The 22008-nt window shown below is 35.4% G+C and overlaps 2 protein-coding genes and 4 non-coding genes across 6 annotated transcripts; 1 reads left to right on the forward strand and 5 right to left on the reverse strand.

Moving 5' to 3' along the window:
- Window positions 1-1686: 1686 nt before the first annotated feature.
- On the reverse strand, window positions 1687-6801 carry LOC112529832 (F-box/kelch-repeat protein SKIP6-like). Its single transcript, XM_025141252.1, has 2 exons — window positions 5561-6801; window positions 1687-1950 (listed from the first exon to the last, which is right to left on the reverse strand). Exon 1 carries the CDS (start codon window positions 6723-6725, stop codon window positions 5580-5582), a length of 1146 nt encoding a protein of 381 aa, XP_024997020.1. The 5' UTR covers window positions 6726-6801; the 3' UTR covers window positions 1687-1950; window positions 5561-5579.
- A 6818-nt stretch (window positions 6802-13619) lies between these two features.
- LOC112515820 lies at window positions 13620-20899 on the forward strand. The gene is made up of 10 exons (XM_025122761.1): window positions 13620-13835; window positions 15405-15500; window positions 15659-15733; window positions 15898-15966; window positions 17151-17227; window positions 17392-17480; window positions 19458-19587; window positions 20046-20136; window positions 20360-20425; window positions 20627-20899. The coding sequence occupies exons 1-10, from the start codon at window positions 13683-13685 to the stop codon at window positions 20747-20749; spliced, it is 969 nt and encodes a 322-aa protein (XP_024978529.1). The 5' UTR covers window positions 13620-13682; the 3' UTR covers window positions 20750-20899.
- Window positions 20900-21382: 483 nt separating this feature from the next.
- On the reverse strand, window positions 21383-21493 carry LOC112503420. The gene has a single exon (XR_003067971.1). It is a non-coding gene; the product is annotated as a small nucleolar RNA Z103 (small nucleolar RNA).
- Window positions 21494-21561: 68 nt separating this feature from the next.
- Window positions 21562-21639, reverse strand: LOC112503449. Its single transcript, XR_003067982.1, has one exon. It is a non-coding gene; the product is annotated as a small nucleolar RNA Z155 (small nucleolar RNA).
- A 41-nt stretch (window positions 21640-21680) lies between these two features.
- Window positions 21681-21759, reverse strand: LOC112503444. The gene has a single exon (XR_003067980.1). It is a non-coding gene; the product is annotated as a small nucleolar RNA R41 (small nucleolar RNA).
- Window positions 21760-21835: 76 nt separating this feature from the next.
- LOC112503601 lies at window positions 21836-21921 on the reverse strand. Its single transcript, XR_003068034.1, has one exon. It is a non-coding gene; the product is annotated as a small nucleolar RNA SNOR75 (small nucleolar RNA).
- Window positions 21922-22008: the final 87 nt, after the last annotated feature.

The following is a 22008-nucleotide window of genomic DNA, read 5'->3' on the forward strand; positions in this document are numbered from 1 at the left end:
AATTTCAGTTTGTTTTAGTTAATAATTTAATATTTATTAACATTAGTAATATTTATATTTCATTAATATGTATAAATACTAATTAATATTAGTGAGAGTTATAATTGGAAAAATGACCATAAACTACCAAAATGCTAATTCAAATAGTGTTTCAATAAGCTAGCTTATGTGCATCAAACATGTGCCCAAAAAATAAGCTAGTTTATTTTTGTCAAACACTGTCTTATTATGATCAACACTTTATATTAATAAACAATTGAGATATATTCATTAGACTATTCTAAATAACTCTTTATAACGTTATCGTCACCTTGTCACATCTTACAACATTTAAAACTTTATAAACGGTTAAAATTGCTTTGTATTAATAGTTAGATTTGTAAACAAAACCACATACCCGAAAGATGAGATTTATTTAATGTAAATTCATATAATAATTAGCTTTAATTATTTTTAAACAATCAAATATACATTTAATTGAGACGATACATACAAAAGATCTAAGTGAGATTACATGATTGCAATATGATATGGTCGATAAATACCTGCAATTGTACCATTGAAAACTAAAATTCCATCGATACTCGAAAACATAACATCTGAAAGTTCACAGATCGATAAATACTAGAGATTACTTTTAGCGTCTTAATTGTAGCCACCATATGCACAACAAGATTTCACAGATATATGATATACAAACATCTCATGCCAAATATTATTTTCAAGTTTATATATTAAGTCCACAATGGCTGATATTTACACGTGTAGTGACAAACGGAGTCATGGAAATATGGTAGCAGCACACTTGACGGAGTTATAAGAGCATCTCTAATGGTAGTTTCGTGAAAAAAATATAGTTCTTATAAATGACTATCATTATGAAGAGAATGTGAAGTTTTATTTCAATAATTTTTTTAGTTGATCAAAAGAGAGATGAATAAAAGTTAATGGCATGTAGTAGGTATCTGGTTCACTATGTTAGGTATCAACACTATGTCTTTCATCCGGTAAAGTAATGTAACATGATAAATGCTTAACCGGATAAGTATTTACCAAATCACATTACCTTACCGAATGACTATGACAAAGACCAAGAATCTTACTATTAAAAGTGACAAGAAGGACCGAGAGTGTTACCCGGTAAGTAAAGGTGACGACCCTTATCCTGTTAGCACTTACAAGGTAGATTTTCACATACAATGTCGTTTTGATGGACTAAAGTCTTGTTAAGTAAGGTAAGTGATAGTGATAAATTTTACCAGTAAGCGCTTCCCGGTAAGTGTTTAGGTAAACAACCCCTAAAACATTGTGAAAAGTAAGAAGAAAATATTTATATGTGAATCACTTTGAAAAATATATTTAAAAGATGCATACGTTAATCAAATGAATAATATGCATCTTCAAAATAGATTTTTTTCAAATTCTTTTTAATGAATTCATATATGAATATTCTATTCTTACTTTCTTGCACTATTTTGTCTTCTTATTTGAAATACGCTAAAATTTAAAATGTTTTCATATTGCCTCTCGGGTCGGGTCAAGGCCCGGTGCATAACTAGTCAGCTTAAGTAATTTCTTATCAGGTTATGCCCGATCGATCTCGTATCCGTCCTCCATCCGTAAGCCGACCCTCATCTCTAGGTAGAACTAGAAATCAACAATGAAACTGGATGAAGCCAACAAGAGTAGCAAAAAGGAAGAATGAGTATTCATTACACTTGCATAAGTTTAACACAAATATATACATACAAGCCGACCAGAATACAAGAGCTTTTGCAGCATGCCCACAAAAAGCTTTTTATTTGATGAAAATGATACACAAGATGTACGATACAAACACGTTTTTTAACAATCAACGATACTGATTCCACCATAAATTACCTGTAGATTCATGTGCTTGAGGATGGCATATCCGAAACGCTTGATCTCCAAGCACAACAGTTTGAGATCCTGCAAGAAGAGCATTTGCAGATTCAAGGGCAAAAGAAGATCAGCTCAACTGACAAATAAAAACTCCTCCCCACAGGTCTGAGGATTTTTCTGATTGTGATCTTCAAGGACCCATGGGAGTCAAGGTGCGTGCAAGTTGACCCGGACACCCACAGTTATCACACTTGCATAGAACAGGCCAATAGATGCTATGTGAACAAGTGATCCTTACGTGAATGGGAGCGAGGTGTGTACAAGTTGATCCAGAAAGTTATATTCACCAAGTTGGGACGAAAAAGATTGAACTTTTTTAATAGGATAGGACATGAATCCATTAGTCATAAAATGAGCTTCGGCATTCTAAGAATTATACTAACAGTCTCACTTAATGTGATCGTTCATAAGCATTGGCACGATCATTTTGTCTTGTACGTGAGATTATAAAAGCCAAAACCAATCTCTTATTGCAAATAAAATAAATACTTAAACAGGCTACAAGTTGGTTCAAGAAACAAGATGAAGCTAAAAGATAAAATGTTTGCAGAGACGTGAACAAATACGACTCTCCTAACACTCATCAAGTATGTATATATATTGTGTCGATGGTTGATGATCGTTATTGATATGAAGTTCGATTTATTTTTCATTTCGTTTGACAAGTGATTTCATTATCCAACACAACCTTGTTATTTTCACTTTGAATAAGGATTTTAATTTGTGTTTCATTTCCTCTGATCAGTGATTTCATTACTCTACAGTTTCCTAACACAGCTCTGTAGTGGCTCTGATTGGAATACAATATATATCTTCCAGAGAAGACTTGAGACACCCCAACTCCCCTCATCCCAGACTCCTCCTCAAGAAGGACGGAACAAAAAATTGTTCACATATTTGGCGCAAAATGAGACTGGGAGAGGACATGACCAAAGTAGGTGGAACAAAAATATGAGAGATGGGACAAAATAGGTATATTACTAAGCTACCCATGTCAAATTAAAACCCTAAAACCTTCCACAATTATTTCACCCACCTACCTCACCCTTCCATGCCTCATCATGACCATCCCTGTCTACATACCGACACACCCAAAAGGCACCAGTTTCCTGAGTTCCCAATTCCCATAGAGTAATTGTTCTTGCTTCAATTTCCATCCCACTCTACTACTTACCCAAGCTCCTCTCTTTTCTCTAATAGTTATGTATAAAGCTTAAAATTTTGAACAGCTAATTTGCTAGGTAATGGCTCGATTCTAGAAAACAAGCAGCAGAATCGAATGATTGAGATAATGCTTCAACTATTACAGGTAGCATTTAGATATCATGTCATCACAAACAGTCATGAGAAATCAATCTGCTGACAACTAACATCCGACCACAAACATCTAGCCTTTTCGCTGGAGATGGCTACCACTGATATCTATCTCAGCCCTATATACATTTTGAACTTAATCTCTGCAAAGATAAGTCAAATATAGAAGATGATTCTAAGCATGCCATGGGGGCCTTTTGGATTTGCATTCTCTTGCGGCATTTGATTTGATGGATTGGTTTTGAGGGATTTGGATTATATGGAATGATTTGGATTTGGAAGGATTTGAAATCTTTGATGCGTTTGGTTTGTAGGATTTGAAATGGAATTGAATTCCATTATTTATACAAAAAATATAAAAACAAATTATAGAAGTTACTAAATTACCTTTTTATTAATTGATTATTACAAAACAAATGTTTTAAAAATATTTTAGAACACTATTATATAGAAATCCTACGAAATCCCATGAAATATCATCTACCCCCGTGGGATTCAAAATCCTATGTTTGTGGGATGTCAATGAAATCCTTCAAACCAAACATGGGATTGGATTGGAATTCAATTTCAAACCCCTCCAAATCCATTCCAATCCTACAACCCAAACTGGGCCTTAGGGTGTGTTTGGTAGGCGGGCAAGACTGGAAGGGATTGGATTGGCAGGAGTGAGAGAGCGGTGAAAGAATTGTGGAAGATTTTAATTTGACATGGGTAATTTAGTAATTTACCTATATTATCCAATATCTCTTGATTTTTGTTCCACCTATTTCGGTGGGACAAATAAGCTGTGCATTATACATCCTCCTCGCCAATCCATCAATATATATCTCAAGTTTATTAAGAGCATCTCCAACAGATTCTCCAAAATGGAGAATCAAAATTCTAAATCTTCCCAAAAAAATTACATTCAACTCCAACAGATTCTCTACTTTGAAGATTACAATATTAAGTATATTTAAAATATTTCGTACATTTACTAAAATATTATTTCTCTCTCCTAATAATTTAACATCAAGGTTTATTATTTGTGGGAATATGATAAAAATGATTTCTCTCTCCCTCATGGTAATCATTTTCGGAGAATTCTCCAAATTCGGTGAATTTCACTCTTTCTTCCACTTTCTTCATTTTGGAGAATCTATTGGTGCAACAAGTTTGTCCAAAATCTTCATTTTCTCCATTTTGAAGAATCTGTTGGAGATGCTCTAAGCCACCTTTGTCCAAATTCAGTTAGAAACACGTGCTCCTTTTTTATAAAACCTTCATTTCGATGAAATTAATTTCCAAGTTCCGGCAAAGTGGCAACCAATTATGATTTAGTTATCGGTGAAACATCCAATTCAAGACAAATCAATGATGGTATTTACTACTGGACTGATATAAAGTTAACATTGTAATATGATCATAAAATAGAACATGAAGCAGCTACAATGTATCTAATCCCCATTTCTTATAATAATATCACTCTCTGACATGAATATTTTCTTAATATGAAATGCATTTATAGCCCGCGTATAATTTGTTCATGATTGTCACTTCAAATGCCTAATCAACATAGTAAGAAGAAAATTATAAAGCTTCGTAATACATTTGTTTTATTTGTATCAGAAGAAAGATCAAAAGAAATAATCATAAATTCATTGAAAAAAAATATTAAGATCATGCACTTTTTCATCTTAACAATATTTAATATGGGTCTCCAACCAACACCCTTCAATGTATGTCATAACTCATAAGGATTACAAGATTTCTTTTTCTGATTTTCACTCTATTATCAGCACTTTGGATCCATCAAGAACAATGTAATTCCCCAAGCCCAAGGCAACTCGTTGACCAAATAACCTCCAAATCAACTTAATACCATAGTGGAAGTTATTGGTAGCCCGTATGTTTGAGCTTATTAGAAGCTCACAAATCTAGTTTTCCACCTATGCGGGACAGGTTGTTGCAAACTCCCCCACTTAAATTTCCTGATGACGTACTGTCCTTCCCAACATCCTCCTTGTTCATGGACAATGTGGCACAAGATGTTACAAACACCCTCCCTCGAGAACTCAATCATGCTTCATAAGGTTTACCCCACCATTCCAATAGTACAAGTTTGGCTCTTTTACCATTTGTAACTCGCCATAGCCATATAACCCCAAAATTAACTTAAAACAATGGTGGAAGGTATTGGTAGCCACAACTTTGATTTTATATGGAGCTCACAAATCTAATTTTCCATCCATGCAATACGGAATGTTACAAATAATGTCAATCTAACAATAAGCAGTTGTGACTCTAGTATATTGCATAAACTATAGAGAAAGAGAGAGCATACCATGGCAACATATTGGAAGTTACAAAGCAACAGCCATACAATGTAGAATGGAAGAGCCAACAGGAACTGAAAGAATGGCATCAACCCACAAGATGGAACCACTTAATCCTCCATCTTTATCCTTACGAACCTCGATCTCTGCACACATAATATCCATGGTTTTCCCGCCGCCACCACCACCACCACCCTCCTTGCATTCCCACACCACACACAACCTCCCATCCAAATCCACCATTGTTGCACCACATAAGAACTTGGGCAACCCTTTCTCCACCCCTCTTAACTCCTTCCAAGCATCTTTCTCCACATCATACCCTCTAATTTTCCCCAAATAATCATAACAATACAAAACCCCATCAATCACCGCAGCTCGTCCCCTCCATCCCAAATCAAGCCTCTTCGGAACTCTCCCCCATTCCATCTCCGCCACATCATAAACTACCCCGCCACGATCTGCCATAGCATAAATCTTACCGTCGATGACAGCATTAGCATGCATCCACTTGTCCTTTGCATCCACCGAACTGCTTGGTAGGGGGCACCATGCCCCCACCGCAGGATCAAATATCTCCGCCCAATTAACTGACCGAGTCCTATTATCCACTAAACACCCACCCATAACATAAATCTTGCCATTAACCGTCTCTGCAGCTGCAAACTCTCTCCCAACCCTCATTTTAGGGCCAATTTCCCATTTATTAACCCTACAATCGAGAATCCAAACGGAAGCCGAAGGAATATCGTTGATCGAACCGCCAATTAGGTATATTTTGGGGCCGAGTACGGCATATGCTGGACCGACTGGTTGAATTGGGATAGGAGGTAGAGGAGAAAGGGGGCCTTTATCAGTAGGGTTAGGGTTTGGGTGATGATACCACTTGAAAGAAGAGTTATGGCGGATGTTGAGATAGAGGGATTGTTGGGTGGAGTGGAGGAGGGATCGGGTGGCGAAGAAATGTGGGGAGCGTATGGTGTATCGCCATAACTTGGAGACTAGCGAGAGGGAGAGGTGATAAGACCGTGGAACTCTAGCGATGCATTGCACTGCAACGTCGTCCGGGAGCTGTGGGATGAGCAGCGGTGGACGTGAGGAGGTGGCAAGCGGTGGTGTGTTATCGGAGGAGGTGGTGGGGGTGATGGCGACGGAGGAGGTTTGGTCCGCCATTGATGTTCAAGTCGCCTCAGATACTACTGACTTCCGTTACGTGGCCCCTCATCGTTCTCAAATCCCGACGGCAACGTTGATCGTATGTTTTTAACGGACGCTAAATCCAAAAATCCAAAAATCCAAAATTAAATACAAACCCAACAAATCAAAATTTTGTATATTTTGAAATTTGAATAATTAGGGTGTTTGGAACTACTTATAAAAACAATTTATTGATTTATTTCGATGTGACATAAATAATAAATACTTTTGTGTGTTTGAATAAACATCTTATACCGGTGTCAAACTGATAATAAAAAGTTTTCAAAACTTATCATAAGTTGACAAGTGTTTTTTTATAGAAAATCATAAGTTGTTTTAAATAAGCAATCCCAAACACCCCCTAATTACAGACGTTATTGAAAGTAAATTTAGAAACCAAATTTAATATACATCGTTGATTATTTATACAGACGGTTGAGATTTGTTTGTAGGGTTTTTAACATTTGTATAGTTTGTATTTGAAACTCCAATCGAACGTCCGTAAATTAAGTACAAAAAAAGATATAAAAATATAAGGATGTTATTTTCATTTCATATCGGGTAAGTGTTGTTGGCCAGTATAAAATAATGCAGACAGATCAAAAAATGTCGTTGATCGAGATGTAGTATTGATAAAGTTTTCTATATGATATAAAAGAAATTGTTGTTTGGTTGTTATGTTGAATAAACAGTTTGTCATAAATGATCATTTTACCCTCTAGTTAGCGATTTCTCAGTTGATGCTCACCCAACTTGAGTCGGTAAACGACTTCTAAATAGTTTGGATTCAATTTGCAACTAGACTGATAAGCAAAATTTGAAAAATATAGAATTTGGAACCAGATTAAATATAATCGACTCCTGTCATATTGATTAAATCATGTTTGAATTTAGATTGGTATTTGCATGTCGTTACAAAAAAGAAAGGTTTTTGTCAATATTAAGGGGTCGTTTACCCAAATATACTTACCCGGTAAGAGCTTACAGGTAGGAGTCAACCTTATAATCTATTTTACCAGATAAGATTGTAGTACATTAAAACGATATCGTGTGCAACAATTTACCCGGTAAACGCTTACGCGGATGAGAGTCATCACCATCACTTATTGGTAAGACTCTTTATCCCTATCATCGCTCTTACCGAGTAGGATTTTCAGTCCTTGCCATGTGCATCAGATGAGGAAAGTTACCCGATCCACACTTATCGGGTAAGTATTTAATAAACGGTCCTAAGTGTATATGATAATGCACTAAGATATTGTGGATTTTGAACGGTTAGTTGATCATCACCTAGGATTCGTTTGGTTTGCCGGATTGTTTTTGAGAAATTTAGATTTCATTGAGGGATTTAGATTTGAAGGAATTTTGATTGGAATAAATTTGAAATCATCGGTGTATTTGGTTTGTAGGATTTGAAATGGAATTAAATTTCATTATTTACAAATAATTTATAGAAAAAATTATAAACAATTATAAAAATAATCGAATTACATTCTTATTAATCGATTATTACAAAACAAATGTTTTTAACATTTTTTAAAACCTTATTGCATACAATCCTACGAAATCCCATGAAATCTCGAGCACTCCCTAAAGATTTCAAAACCCTATGTTTGAAGGATTCGTTTTAAATTTTAGGATTTCAAATCCGGACAATCCAACAAATCAAACATGAGATTGAAATGGATTTGAAATGCACCCTCAAATCCATTTCATTCCTTCAAACCAAACGGGACCTTGGAGGTTATTTTGGAATCTGATTATTTTATTTTAATGGTTAACTTTATCTCGAAACTTGAAAACACGTCTTTTTGTCAGGACTGTTTATGAGAGGACAGATCGGACATACGTCCAGGGTCCATAAGAAATAGGGGCCCAGTCTTCTAGAAAATAATACTATAGACTAAAGTAGTAATCAAAAAATTTAGCAAATGAAAGAGACAAAAAAAAACTATATCTAATAGGACCAAAAAATAATTTTGTATTATATTAATAACCCAAATATGTATTAATTAATTACATTGAAAAATAAAATATGTAAAAACTAAAAAGTTAGGGGTCGTTACCCAAATGCTTACTCGGTAAGCGTTTACTGATATGAATCGACACTATCATTTATTTTGATGTGTAAGAATTTAGTACATCAAAATATATCGAATGCAACAATTTACTGGGTAAGAGTCGACATCCTCACTTACCGGGTAAGAATCTCAATTTCTTCTCATCGCTCTTACCCAGTAAGACTCTTGGCCCTTCTCATGTTCATCCGATGAGGAAATTTAACAGCCCCTTAATTGGTTGTTTATTTTATACTATTGCTTATTGTCTCTCTAGATTTTTTTATCTTAAACTATTTGTTTATAAAATCTTGATTTATTCTCCATCATTCATCTCTACTAACTCTCTGATTGTTTTAGGATCATGATCCATTATTTATTCAATGTAAAACTTTTGTTGAATATTGTCCGAAAAAAGTCGGAATGAATTTCATTTTTGTATTAGAATATAGTAGATTTTTTTGTTATTAATTAGAAAAACTCCTTCATTTTGAAAGAAAATTACTGATTATATAGATGGTCAAATTTATATCTGTATTTAAGATTTCAAACTACCATTGTTTTTCATTCACTATTGACTTCTTATTACCTAATATTTAGTGGATGAATTTCAGATACTCTTTTTATCTCCAAAACAATAACAAGATCTCAATTGATTTATATTAAGATCTCAACTGGCATCACCTTTTGATTCTAAGGTTTATAGTTTCAAAAAAGTTTGTTTTAACCCTAAAAGCTTAAAACAATGTTGAAAAACTTTAACACGTGGTGAGATGAAAACCCAACTGATTTATATTAATTTACATAAAGTGTTACTTAGAATGGTCAACGTTGTGACCCTAAATGATGTCAGTTTATATATTAAAGGCATATCATAAAATGTTTTTGACGGTAGAACAGATGGACGATGTTATGTAAATTGTAACACCCTAAAAATTCAACTTCCGCTCAAGTGTTTCCCAAAGAGTCTCTACCCTTGATGCTTCCAGTATCACCAACAAGACTCTCAGGCGGTCTTAGATCCGCCCCTAGTGATCCCTAAAAATCATATAATCAAGAACAAATGTTAGCCTTTACGCCTAACGAAATCACATAAATTAACTCACAATGTAAATAAGAGTAATAAAACAAAGTGTTACCTGATCCGCAATAGTGGTACAATACTATGCACCTCAAAAGTCATCCCAACTTAGGGATTATACGCAAGAGATATCTCTCAATGACGAGGAAGACCCATTTCTATCAAGGTGGCGGAAACACAAAAGTATTGTCATCGTATGATGTTATTGGGCCTACACATCAGATTCATGGTTTTAATGCACCCACCATTCATGGTGTCAGTTCAAATCCTTATTTACCTTTAGTGTCTACTCCAAAGAATCCCACCTCAAGAACTCTTGAACCTTAATGCCCACTCATTTCTCATAGTCAAGTTCCACCTCAAGAATCCCAATGGACCTTTAGTGCCTACTTACTAGAAATTAAAAAGGTCAATATAACATAACTGACTCCGAAGATTCCTCTAATACTCGTGCACAAGGATTAGAGGCCAAAATCACCACAGATGCACATTTATAAAAAAAAATATATTATTCACATATTAAATCCCATCATGTGTAGATAGTCCATTTACCCTTACACAATCTCCACATCTACATTAAGGGGTCGTTTACCGAACACTTATTCAGGCAAGTGACCACCAAGTCACATTACCTTACCGGATGAATATTGTAAGGACCAAGAATTTTACCCGGTAAGAACGAGAAAAAGACCAAAAGTCTTACCCGGTAAGTAAGGGGGACGACTCTTACCATGGTAAGAGCTTAGCAAGTAAATTGTTGCATACGATACAGTTTTGATGGACAAAAATCTTACCCGGTAAGTAAATGATAGTGTTAAATTTTACCAGTAAGTGCTTACCAGGTAAGTGTTTGGTAAACGGCCCCTAAGATATACTATGATTCAATATAAAGAGGTTATACTCAAGATAAGTTCATAAATGATGTTTTAGTTACTCTTAGCATATGATGCCCATATACTACTTGATGTAACTATAAACAAGGGTCATCAACATTTATGTCCTAAAATCATATTTTGGTCCAGTGTCATCCAAAATGTCGAGTAAAATTAGGTCAGACAAAAATATACAAAGCAAAGTTCCACATAGATGTAAAAAATTAAAAAGGGAAAGGATGAATGGTTATGGAGGAGAAAGGGAATCGAGAAAAGTGGATGGGATGGACAGATAAAAAATGGGGAGAAGCGGTTGTTGGTTCCAAATAAAGCAGCGTTGGACTTGTTTATCGAGGACCCTTTAGGGCCTAAAAGGGTCAGGAACGGGCCTGTTTTTCGTACAAGAACATCTGTGGGCCGATACTTTTTCGAGCATAAAGCTATGTCTTTTTACAGTAAAACATGAGTATCGAATTATATTATACTTGATATCAAGACGATTTCTTCAATTTTCTCGTGCTTGTCTTTATGTCAAAGTTTTACACTCATATGAACGGACATATCAACAAATTCATGTGGTTTTATTGTTTGCATAGTTAATTATGATAACTATTTAAAACATTATTACTGCTTTAAACAACTAATACTAAAAAAATCAAAGTGGTCAGGTGATCATAAATATATGATGATATGACTGTGTTTTCCCTTATGTTTTGACGTTGATATGTATAAAACTTTTAATCCATGATAAGGAAATGTTCATTTAAGGGGAACCAGAATTGAAGCAATTTTGTTTTCAGTTTTATTTTAAGAAACATAAATTTGGTAATTGAGTTTCTTAGTGATAAGTTTTAAGTCGAACCAAACGAGTCCAGTAAATCCACATGAATGTGAGGTTTGAAGGTAAAATATACGCATCTTTGACTTGTATCATGAAAAATAGGGCCCGACAGATGCACAGTGTGAGAAAGAGAGACAAAAATATACGCTACACATTTAAAAGCTGGACATGAGCAACACTGGCAATTAGAGGTGGCCAAAAATCGATCCTGGGCCGACCCAAATCAGTCCCGGTCCCAAAATAGTGATCCCGTAACCGGTCCTGGTCCCGACCTAAATACGAAGGCCCGGTTAAGGTGTATGAGGCCCGATTATGAGAACCGGTCCCGGTCCTAATCCTGGGTCGGGCCCAAACTGGTCCTATGTAAAAAAATTTACAAATTCGACTTTTTTACGTAATATGTTTTTGAAGTTTTTTTTAAAGTGTGCTATTGTAATACATTTGAAAATATGTAATTGAGTCAACTACATATACTTAAAAAATACGTTTTTTACAAGAATTGTGAACGTTTATGAGTTGGTATCTTCCCCCATATAGCATATGACTTATATATAGTGAATAGAGGGTAAATCTAACAATTAAATACATTTAAAAAATACGTTTTATAATAAAGTTGTAATTGACTTTCAATCAAATACACTTGAAAAATTAGAAATAAATTTAAAGATGCATTTTTTTGGAAAAAGCTGGCCGGTCTGGGCCGGGACTTATTTTTTGACGAAAACGTAATCAGTCCTCAACCGGAATAGCCCAAACTTGTCTCAATCCCCCAGGGCCAGGACTGACTCCCCTGATCTTGGGTTGGGCCGAGCCCATTTGGCCATATTTACCAGCAATAGAGATTGGGAAAAAATATAGAAAGACACATATCTAACTTTTTAGAAAAAAAAAATTTAAGACTTCTGATATCCCCATATCTTTCATTTTTTACTGACCAAGATAAATGGGGTTGTTTGACAGTTGTTGAATGGTTTGGTGCAGATTAAGTGGTCAGAATGATTAAGAGGCTTTAATGATATAGTGCAAAATGAAATATAATTGTTTACAATGAAATCAGGGCACTTAATGGTTAAGGGAGACTCATGATACAAAATCATTCAGAAGGTTTTACAACCATTAAGAGACAGATTTTTTTTTGGCCAAACAAGATCCACCTCTTAATGATTCAGATACTGCCTCTTAATAGAACTATTAAGAGGTAAACAAACAACCCCAAAGATGGATCCTTCTTATGATGAGCAAGCAACAACAACAAAATACATGCAAGTACCGGAGAAAAATAACGAAATTTGGGAAAACTATACATCCCTGTTTAGGTAACCTAACTACCGACGCACTAACCCTATCCCTTATCCTCCATCTCTCTAGCTTTTTTCATCCCGTCTAGATATCCAACCCCAATCAACTACTCCAAGATTGCGACTCCAAATGCTCTTATCAGAAACCATGTCCTCAAAAATGCATAAACTCGTCATGTCTAATCTCAGTTGCTCGTCACACATCCTCATAAACCTACCCCTATTAACTCTGACACCTTCTACCCTCCTTACTAGAGCTATCACCTGTTTCTTTACTAACGTGACCAAACCACAACTGTCTTCCTTCCCTCGACTCACATGATAGATGAAACCCTAACACAGTGCTTGAAACGTACCCTTCAGTATCATATCAAACATGATTCTACCACATATCCATCTCTACATTTTTGTTTTTTTTAAGTATATAGTATTTATATACGAAAAATGTAACAAATAAACTCACACACTCTTATTACCTTTGGTGATGTTTAAACTCTGACTTCCTAGAAGGCCAAAAACTACAATGTGATTAGACCAAAGACCCTTTGATCTCTCGTAACTTTCATCTTCTTTTCATGTGCCTTCCTACTAATACATTTTTTTTCATGAATTTTTATTATGTATTAAACATGATTAAAAACTATATTATTAAAATAATATTTTTTAAAATAAAATTACACCTCTTTAATAACGGTTTGCCGTTACTTTGGATCACCTCCCGCCAAACCTTATCTGGTTATCTGCCATTTCTCTCTCTCTCTCTCTCTCTCTCTCTGGTTACACCATGTCTTCCATATCTGTTTCACTCTTTGGTTCTCTTGCTCAATCCAGATATCGTTACCCCCCACATAACGTTTCTAGAAATTGGGGAATCAGATCTTCGTCAGCCGCTCCTCCCGACGTCGACTTCACCTCTCTCAAATCCGCCATTGCCAAGGTATTTGTTAATTTCTGTCTTCTTTTTGGTTCTAGGTTTTTGATTGCTCGACTCGTGTTCTAATTTGATTAGGTTGTGATGTAAGAAGGGGATTTTTTTGAACTTGTCGTGGAATTATCACGATAAATTTTGTATTCGTGTGTGAATCCTATGAGAAACCCCTAATTTTCACCAAGTTCCACTTGGGAAAAATAACCAGTACTTGATCACGACATCACCAAACTTGGATAGATTGAGGATGTGAAGGTAAACTTGGGTGCTTATGTTACACTACTTTGTTTTATCAATCATCAAGTACTGAATACTGAATGTAATCTGTGTGATGATGACGCAATTTGGTAATGTGCTTGACAAAAACCGAATGAACATCCAAATATGCATTTTCTTCCTATATATTGCTTATTTGGTAGAAGAAACAATTTGTGTGGCTTTAAATTTTCCAGTACGTTATTTTTTAGATAGAAGAAAACAAATTTGGTCCGACTTTAGATTGGGGTTGGGATGACATTTGAAAAATTAGTTACTTATATTACGTCCAGAACTAGTGAAAACAAATTTTGCTTTATTGATAGAAATAGGGGTGCTCAAAAACCCGACCAACCCAACCCAACCCAACGTGAAATAACTCAACCCGAAGCAACCTTATGTCTAATCGAGTTGTAAAATTTTCAAACCGTAGGTATTGGGTTGATATTGGGTTACTATTATTTGAACCCAATCCAATCCAATCCGATGAACCCGATATTCATTTATTTTTTGGATTTAATATGATTGTTAAATTTCTGTTAATATATACACTAGACAATTACACTCTGACGTACGCTATTCATATACACATCTTTTCAATCTATTCACATCTTTATATAACTCATTCGTATATATTCAGTAACTGTAAACATATATACGTAAATTGTGAAAATTAACTGAATGTGATATGCGTAAGAAATATAGATAAGTTGTATCAAATGGTTGATGATGAAAAAAGAGATTATGAGTAGAGAAATAATGTACTAAAGTATCAATCCGACCAACCCGACCAATCCGTACGGTTTGGGTTGGGTTGGGTTGCACTTTTGTTTGGGTTGGGTTAAGATTTTTCAAACTGCAAGCATTGGGTGGGTTGTTCAAATGTCTTCAACCCGATCAACCCAATCCATGAGCACCCCTAGATAGATATATGCCCAGGACTAGTGAAAGCCGTTGTCATGAACTCATTCCCAGTGATTAAGAATTTACTACATTTGTTCGGAAGAAAGAAGCACACTTTGACATTTGAGCTTTAATAGACTACTTCTTCTTCCAAGTTCTGGATTGATGCGTGTATATGTATATGTATATCTTCGAAAATTCAATGCATCAGTCTTTTGTACCTTCTATAAGTTTTGATAGTCATAAAAAATTCTCAGCAATTAATACACTTCGACATTAGCTGTTCTCCGCTATAGATAAACACAATGTTTGCTTAGTAAACAATACATTTCAGTGGCTCAGAAACTATGGTTTGTTTACTGGTCCTGGTTTTGCTAATTTGCTTATATGTAATTCTAGTTGCAATTGAACTTCCTGCAGAAGGATAGTGATGCTGTTAAAGAAGCACTTAATCAGCTGTCTGAAATTGGTTGGGCTAAAAAGTGGAGCTCTCAACCCTATGTTTCCCGTCGCACGGTCAGTCTTTACTGCATAGATGGATTTACGAGGAAGTGCTACGCTATTGCCCACATCTAGAAAGTTATACCGACCTTTTAAATAAATGATAAGCCTGATACCCGTTTAATAGAACTGGTAGTATTGTTCTATCCTAACCACCTGAATTTCTGCAACAGACATCTCTTCGGGAGTTGACAACTCTTGGAATGAAAAACGCTGAGAACCTTGCAATTCCTAGTGTTAGAAATGATGTAAGTTCTCATGAACTTGTTTACCCGTCATGTTTTAAGTTCAAGAATAAAGAGCAAATGGTCATTTTTTCGTTGGTGTCAGCATTACTCATCTTTTCACACTTTCATGCTTGGAAATTTGTTATCATATATTTCATGAAATTAATTTCATGACAGTGATGCAGGCAGCTTTTCTTTTCACTGTGGTGGGAACTACAGGGTTCTTGGGAGTTCTTGCTGGTCAGCTTCCTGGGGTGAGCTCAAATTATTTTCAAGATTTGTGTTACTTTTGTCATCTATTCCTATAATAAAATGAATTGCCAAAACAGCATGATGTCGGAATTAGAATTAAGACCCTCTAGTTATTGAGTTCCATTTTAGTAAACTAAAACAACAAAAACCGGAGAGCCTATAAGCCTAATCTTGCAATAGAATAAAAAAGAACAATGAATGAATGGTTATTGATTCGTTTAAATATCTTATTGTGCAACTGAGGGCTTGGAGTAGCTCTTGCATCAAACCGTCATCATATCAATCACTATTTGTAGGAGTTGTTGACTCATTGTCTAAACCTGTGGTAATTACTATACAGTATCAATACGTGCGACATATACTTCATGTGCAGGTCCTGTTTGTGTATTATACAGGTCCTGTTTGTCAGCATCTTTCTAGTTTCTATGAACAGCACCTAAGCTGTTATCATATTCGGATTGGTTAGTAATCTTTGATTATGAGACTAGGGAAAGTGAGAGCATAGCATTACCCTCTTCTTACCTAGCTTATAGTACACTGAAATGGGAAAGAGAATGAAAGATTGATCTCCTATTTAAGCAAGACCCTTATCTAAAGCTATCATCAAAGGCCATGTACCTTGCTTCCCTTGAGAAAGGGGATTCCCCATATGCTAAATAGGATCTGATTTTCCATCCCGTAAAATGATGCTTAAATAGCTACGGAAAATAAAAAGGTGAAATCCCTAAGTTGTCAGTCTCAAAAACTGTATTTTTCAACTTTCCCGAGCCCAGACAAGATTGAGATACCTTTTGGCATGGTCGTGTGCTGAAAATCTAGGTGGTCCCTGAACCTACCACACGATCATGCACACTCATGACATGATTGTGGCTTGAGTCTAAGGAGGGATTTCTTGACTTTCTTGCTTGCTTCTACCAGTCGGCAGGATGCGTCTCGTAAAAAATGCTAAAAAAATCTATGTACAGATCACTGGAAAAGAAACATAACCTGAATATTAGGTGAGAACGTGTTCGGAACTTTTGATATATATTTGATACACTTCACTGAGACACGTCACTCGTGATACAACTTGTTTTCTCAGTTTAATCTTTCGTTACGTTGAGATGATGCTGCAATTATCAGTTGCCAGTAAATTGTGTATAATTGACGTGTTTTGACCTTGGAACTTTGGTTCAAATTCATGTAGGACTGGGGATTTTTTGTGCCATATTTGATTGGGAGCATTTCTTTGGTGGTTCTGGCTGTAGGGAGTATTTCACCTGGGTATGTGTAACATATATGCAATGCACATACAACGTTTCTATAATGACTGTTTCTAGACCTATTTTTCTGAAGTCTTTTGTCAAGTCTTGCATGGTGAATATCTATTGGGGAGGGATAATAATGAACAGTATTGGATTCATCTGATTAGCTCACTTACAATGTAGGCTTCTTCAGGCTGCGATAGGTGGATTCTCGACCTTTTTCCCTGATTATCAGGATAGAATTGCCAGACATGAAGCTGCTCATTTTTTGGGTAATTTATTCTCATAGCTTTCTGTACTGATTGCTGATACAAAGAAAAAGAAAAAAATATGACATTGTTACAAACATATGCAATAATGAGTTGGCTTACTTGGTTTTGTTGTTTTTTATGTTACGTTAGGACAAGGTAAGAACTCAGTGTTTTGGAAATACCAAATGATTCTAGCATGATATAAAGTACATATGATGGTTTCACAGCTAGCTAGGAACCTAAGTACCTCTAGAAATGCTTGGAGCTCTAGCTAGGAACCTAAGTACCTCTAGAAATGCTTGGAGCTCTAGCTAGATGCGAATTGACATGAAGTTTCATTAATTGTCATAGAATCTTGGTTTTTTGGTGTTTTGCTTCTTCCTTAGCAAAACAAATGCTATAAGAAACGGGTTCAACAGTAAAAGCCTCTCTCTCAAGGTTTCATCTAGCATTGGTTGCTAATTTTGATTTGAATATTGTCTTCGATAATTAAATTAATGTTAATGTGTGAACCAAAAGTGCTAAATGTTCATTTTTATGGCATAATTAGTAATGTGATATATTAGAGTATGGCTATTGGCGATATTATATACCTATCACATTTTAGGGTTATGATTGTATCATCAATGTATAGGTCGTTGCCCACTATTGTACTTCTCAGAATCAATTTGGAGACGTGCCTAACTTTGCTTGGAAATACTGCCACTCTGATTCCCTCTCTCTTGTTGGCCAAACCCGAATATCTCAACACATAATAGTCCTTGAGAAAGATGATTGTATTGCCATATGCAACAAAATTAGGTCACTCCATGTCTGGAAAGCGAGTGGATGGCTCTTGTCCTGGTAAAAGGAATTCATAATGATAGATAATAAGTCAAACACATAAAGGAACTCGAAATCTCTAATAAAGTGGCAAAAGTTGAAGTAATGAATCCCAGTCGTATCACGAGTCATCTACCGGAGCAAAAGCACATACGGAAATCGATCCTTAGTTCATAGCATAACACCCACCCGCAATCTGCAATGAACTCTAGAATTTCTGTGGTTCCATCTCATGTGAATGAATTACATTATTCATACACACATCTGTATGCAGATTTGGTTTTCTTTACCGGTTGTACATTCACTCACATAAATGTCTAGATTTTCTCAACTTCTATGTGCTTATATAACTTGTTGGTTGAGTCTGCCAGTGAATGACCTTCTCACGGAAAAACTAAATTAAGTCCATAACCTTCTGACACATTTGAGAATGCCTGGGTTTGCTTGATAAAAAAATAGGGCTCAATGTAATATGTTAAAGCAATATATAGTTCAAGAGGAAAAATGGATATGTGAACAGTGTTGCAGAACTATTTGTCATGTTCTCTCCTTGGAAAAGGGAACAAACATATACCATTTCGTTATACCATAGAGGTAGTTATCACATATAACCATATGTCACTTCCTGCAATTGCTGTCTACCAGTACTCGTTAATTTATTGAAGCATGAAGTGCAGTTAGATCCATTTCTTGGGTGGATTTGAATTACCGTCATCAAAAGTAATGACAAAGCAACAAACAAACACTCAATATTTAGTATTGGTTATATGGCCATAAAATATGCATTACTCTGCTAACTTCCCTCATCTTCATGATCCATCATCATGTTGACCTAAAGCAACCCCCCCCCTCATCTTTCAAATCTTTATCATACCTATATCTTTTTTTACACTTTTCACACGTAAACAACCACTCTACTCTTTGGATACCTTCCCTAGACCCCACTACCCCACCTCAACTCTTTGGATACCTTCCCTAGACCCCACTACCCCACCTCAGGTGGGATTTATTGGGCTCATTTGGTTTGGTTTGATTTTACCTTCTTTTTTCCGCAATTGTTCTTCTGATTTCCTATTTACCTTGTTGTATAACTATTCTTTGAATGGCAGTTGTTTTCCGCAATTGTTCTTCTGATTTCCTATTTACCTTGTTGTATAACTATTCTTTGAATGGCAGTTGCCTACTTACTAGGTCTCCCCATCCTTGGTTACTCTTTGGATATTGGAAAAGAGAATGTCAATCTCATAGATGAAAGACTGGAAAAACTCATATACAGTGGACAACTTGATGCAAAGGAACTGGACAGGTACATTTCAGGAGTTCTGTTCTTATTGTTAATTAAACATTTGTGGGGTGAGGATGAGGCACAAATCTCAAGTATTTATCGCTCATTTTGCTTTCATAATAATAGTCGATAATATTCTAAGCTGATAATTAATAAACTTGGAGAGAAGTATGCCCGATAGTGACTAAAGGGAGACCTTCTTGGTTAACCATAATGCCAGTAAAGTTTCAAGATTCTGTCTACTCTACCATCATCTACAAACCAAGTGTCTGGTTTACCTTATATTTGAGCGATCTATACTCCCATAAAACCAATCTCACTCTAGGCATCAGTTCTTGGGCCAATTGAATAATTTCAAAGCATAGTCCTTAAAGTGTTGTTCTATCAGAAAAGTAAAACTGTTAAAAGTATATTTTTTATCCTAACATGTGTTTGGTAACTTGGTGCAAGTAATCTTAACTAGTGAACTTCACTCTCAGGTTGGCAGTTGTAGCAATGGCTGGACTAGCAGCCGAAGGTCTAAAATACGATAAAGTGATTGGCCAATCCGCTGACCTCTTTACCCTACAGGTATTTTTGTAACTTCTTTTAATGGTATAATATTCATATAAGGCACACTCCTCAAACTTTGGTGAGATTTGAAGCCTTGACCTATATAGGGAGGTTGGGCTCTACCCATAGCCCGGGTAGGGTAGGGTAGTGATGGGCAATGACCCTTTGGTGGTATTTTGCACCCAAAGTCGATTCAACTTCATTAGACTGCAATCTTATGAAACTCTTTACATAATCCCAGAGATTCATAAACAGAAGTAAGCCCCAGATTAAGACACAAGAGCAGCAAAATCTAACCAGATGGGCAGTAAGTCACTCATTCAGTTATTCAATCCCATTTCATTATAGACCGATGATGAGGGGCAAGTTCAATTGAGAACCAACCATTTATGATGATTATGCCATAGATATTCAAGACGAATAATAAGTCATGAGTATGTATATTCATCATGAATAATTGGTTCTGGTTATTCTATGTTTCTGTATGATCCAAATATTATGGGGGCAGGTGTTGTTTTCTGGATCGCTGTTGAAAAATAACGAGGCACTTCATGAAGCAGTAATGTCAGCAATGTCAAAGAAGGCGACAGTGGTAGAGTGCATTGAAGCAATCGAGAAGGCTGCTGTATGATTCGGTATTTTCGTTGATATGAAACACCAATCGATTTATTCTTGTTAAAATCAGTTGGAAGAAGAATTGAGAGTTAAAACTGATAGAAAAACTCCATACAAGCAAACAACAACTTTGGTCATCATCAAATTCATTTCTGTTTTCAAGCACAGAATATACATATATATATATATACATATATATATATACATATATATATATATACATACATATATATATATACATATATATATATACATACATATTTATACACATATATATATATATATATGTGTGTGTGTTCTTTAATATGATTTTGATGAACTTCTAAATCAAAAATCAAATCCCGTTTCTAAATTTATTTATTTGTCTTTATATTGAACTCTACGGTCTCTGAGTCTGTGGGATTAGAATTATATTATGAATGACATCCCACAAACAAACCAAACACTTTTGAGTATATACATTAATTAACATTACTCCATAGTTTTCATCATAGATTACCTATAAAAAAATAAAATCAAATTCATTACGAATCCTACAAACCAAGATTCATCACCCTAATAAAGGAGATTCAAAATCAAAAATGCCCTTTTGCCAAGTTTTAATAAACCATCCATAAAATGTGAACTAATTGTACATTTTGACCGAGAGATGGATCAGATTTCTGGCTTGGATTCTGTTTTCTTGAAAGAAAAGAGAATGTAAAAATAGCGCACAGTCTAATCAACTTCGATCATCTGGGGAAATAATCATCATTTCCATCTCCTCTTATCAAACCAAAATTCAACCATACACATTGAAGAAATTCGAAGAAGTTCAATGCTAAAAGCCATTGATCAGATAATTGTAGTCTGGAAGTATTTTCGATCGACATCATTTTTTCCGACAACTTTCTCATCACCTCAATGGCTCCATTACAAACACAAATCAATTGAAATATAAATAGATCAAGAGTGCTCAGAAGGATCCATTGGTTGTTTCTAATCAAGAATCATAAAATAGGTAGTTTTCAGCATCATAGCAACTCTAATCATTATTACGTAAACATCATTCGAAAAATAACCATTACCTCTTTATTTTAAAATATAATGAATGAATGAAGGGATCTCTCAGACAAATGCCTCGATTCGTCTTCATGATGAATGGAATGGATTAAATCAGACTCGTCATCTATGAAATCATCACCGAGATCCCATTTTCAAAACAGATATTTTAATCAACAAACTTCAGACATCCAAGGAAGGAGCAAAGCAGCATTAGCTCTCAAGCCTGGCGAA

Source organism: Cynara cardunculus (genome assembly GCF_001531365.2).
Source record: "Cynara cardunculus var. scolymus isolate 2C chromosome LG 1, CcrdV1, whole genome shotgun sequence".
In the NCBI taxonomy this organism is placed as follows: Eukaryota; Viridiplantae; Streptophyta; class Magnoliopsida; order Asterales; family Asteraceae; genus Cynara; species Cynara cardunculus.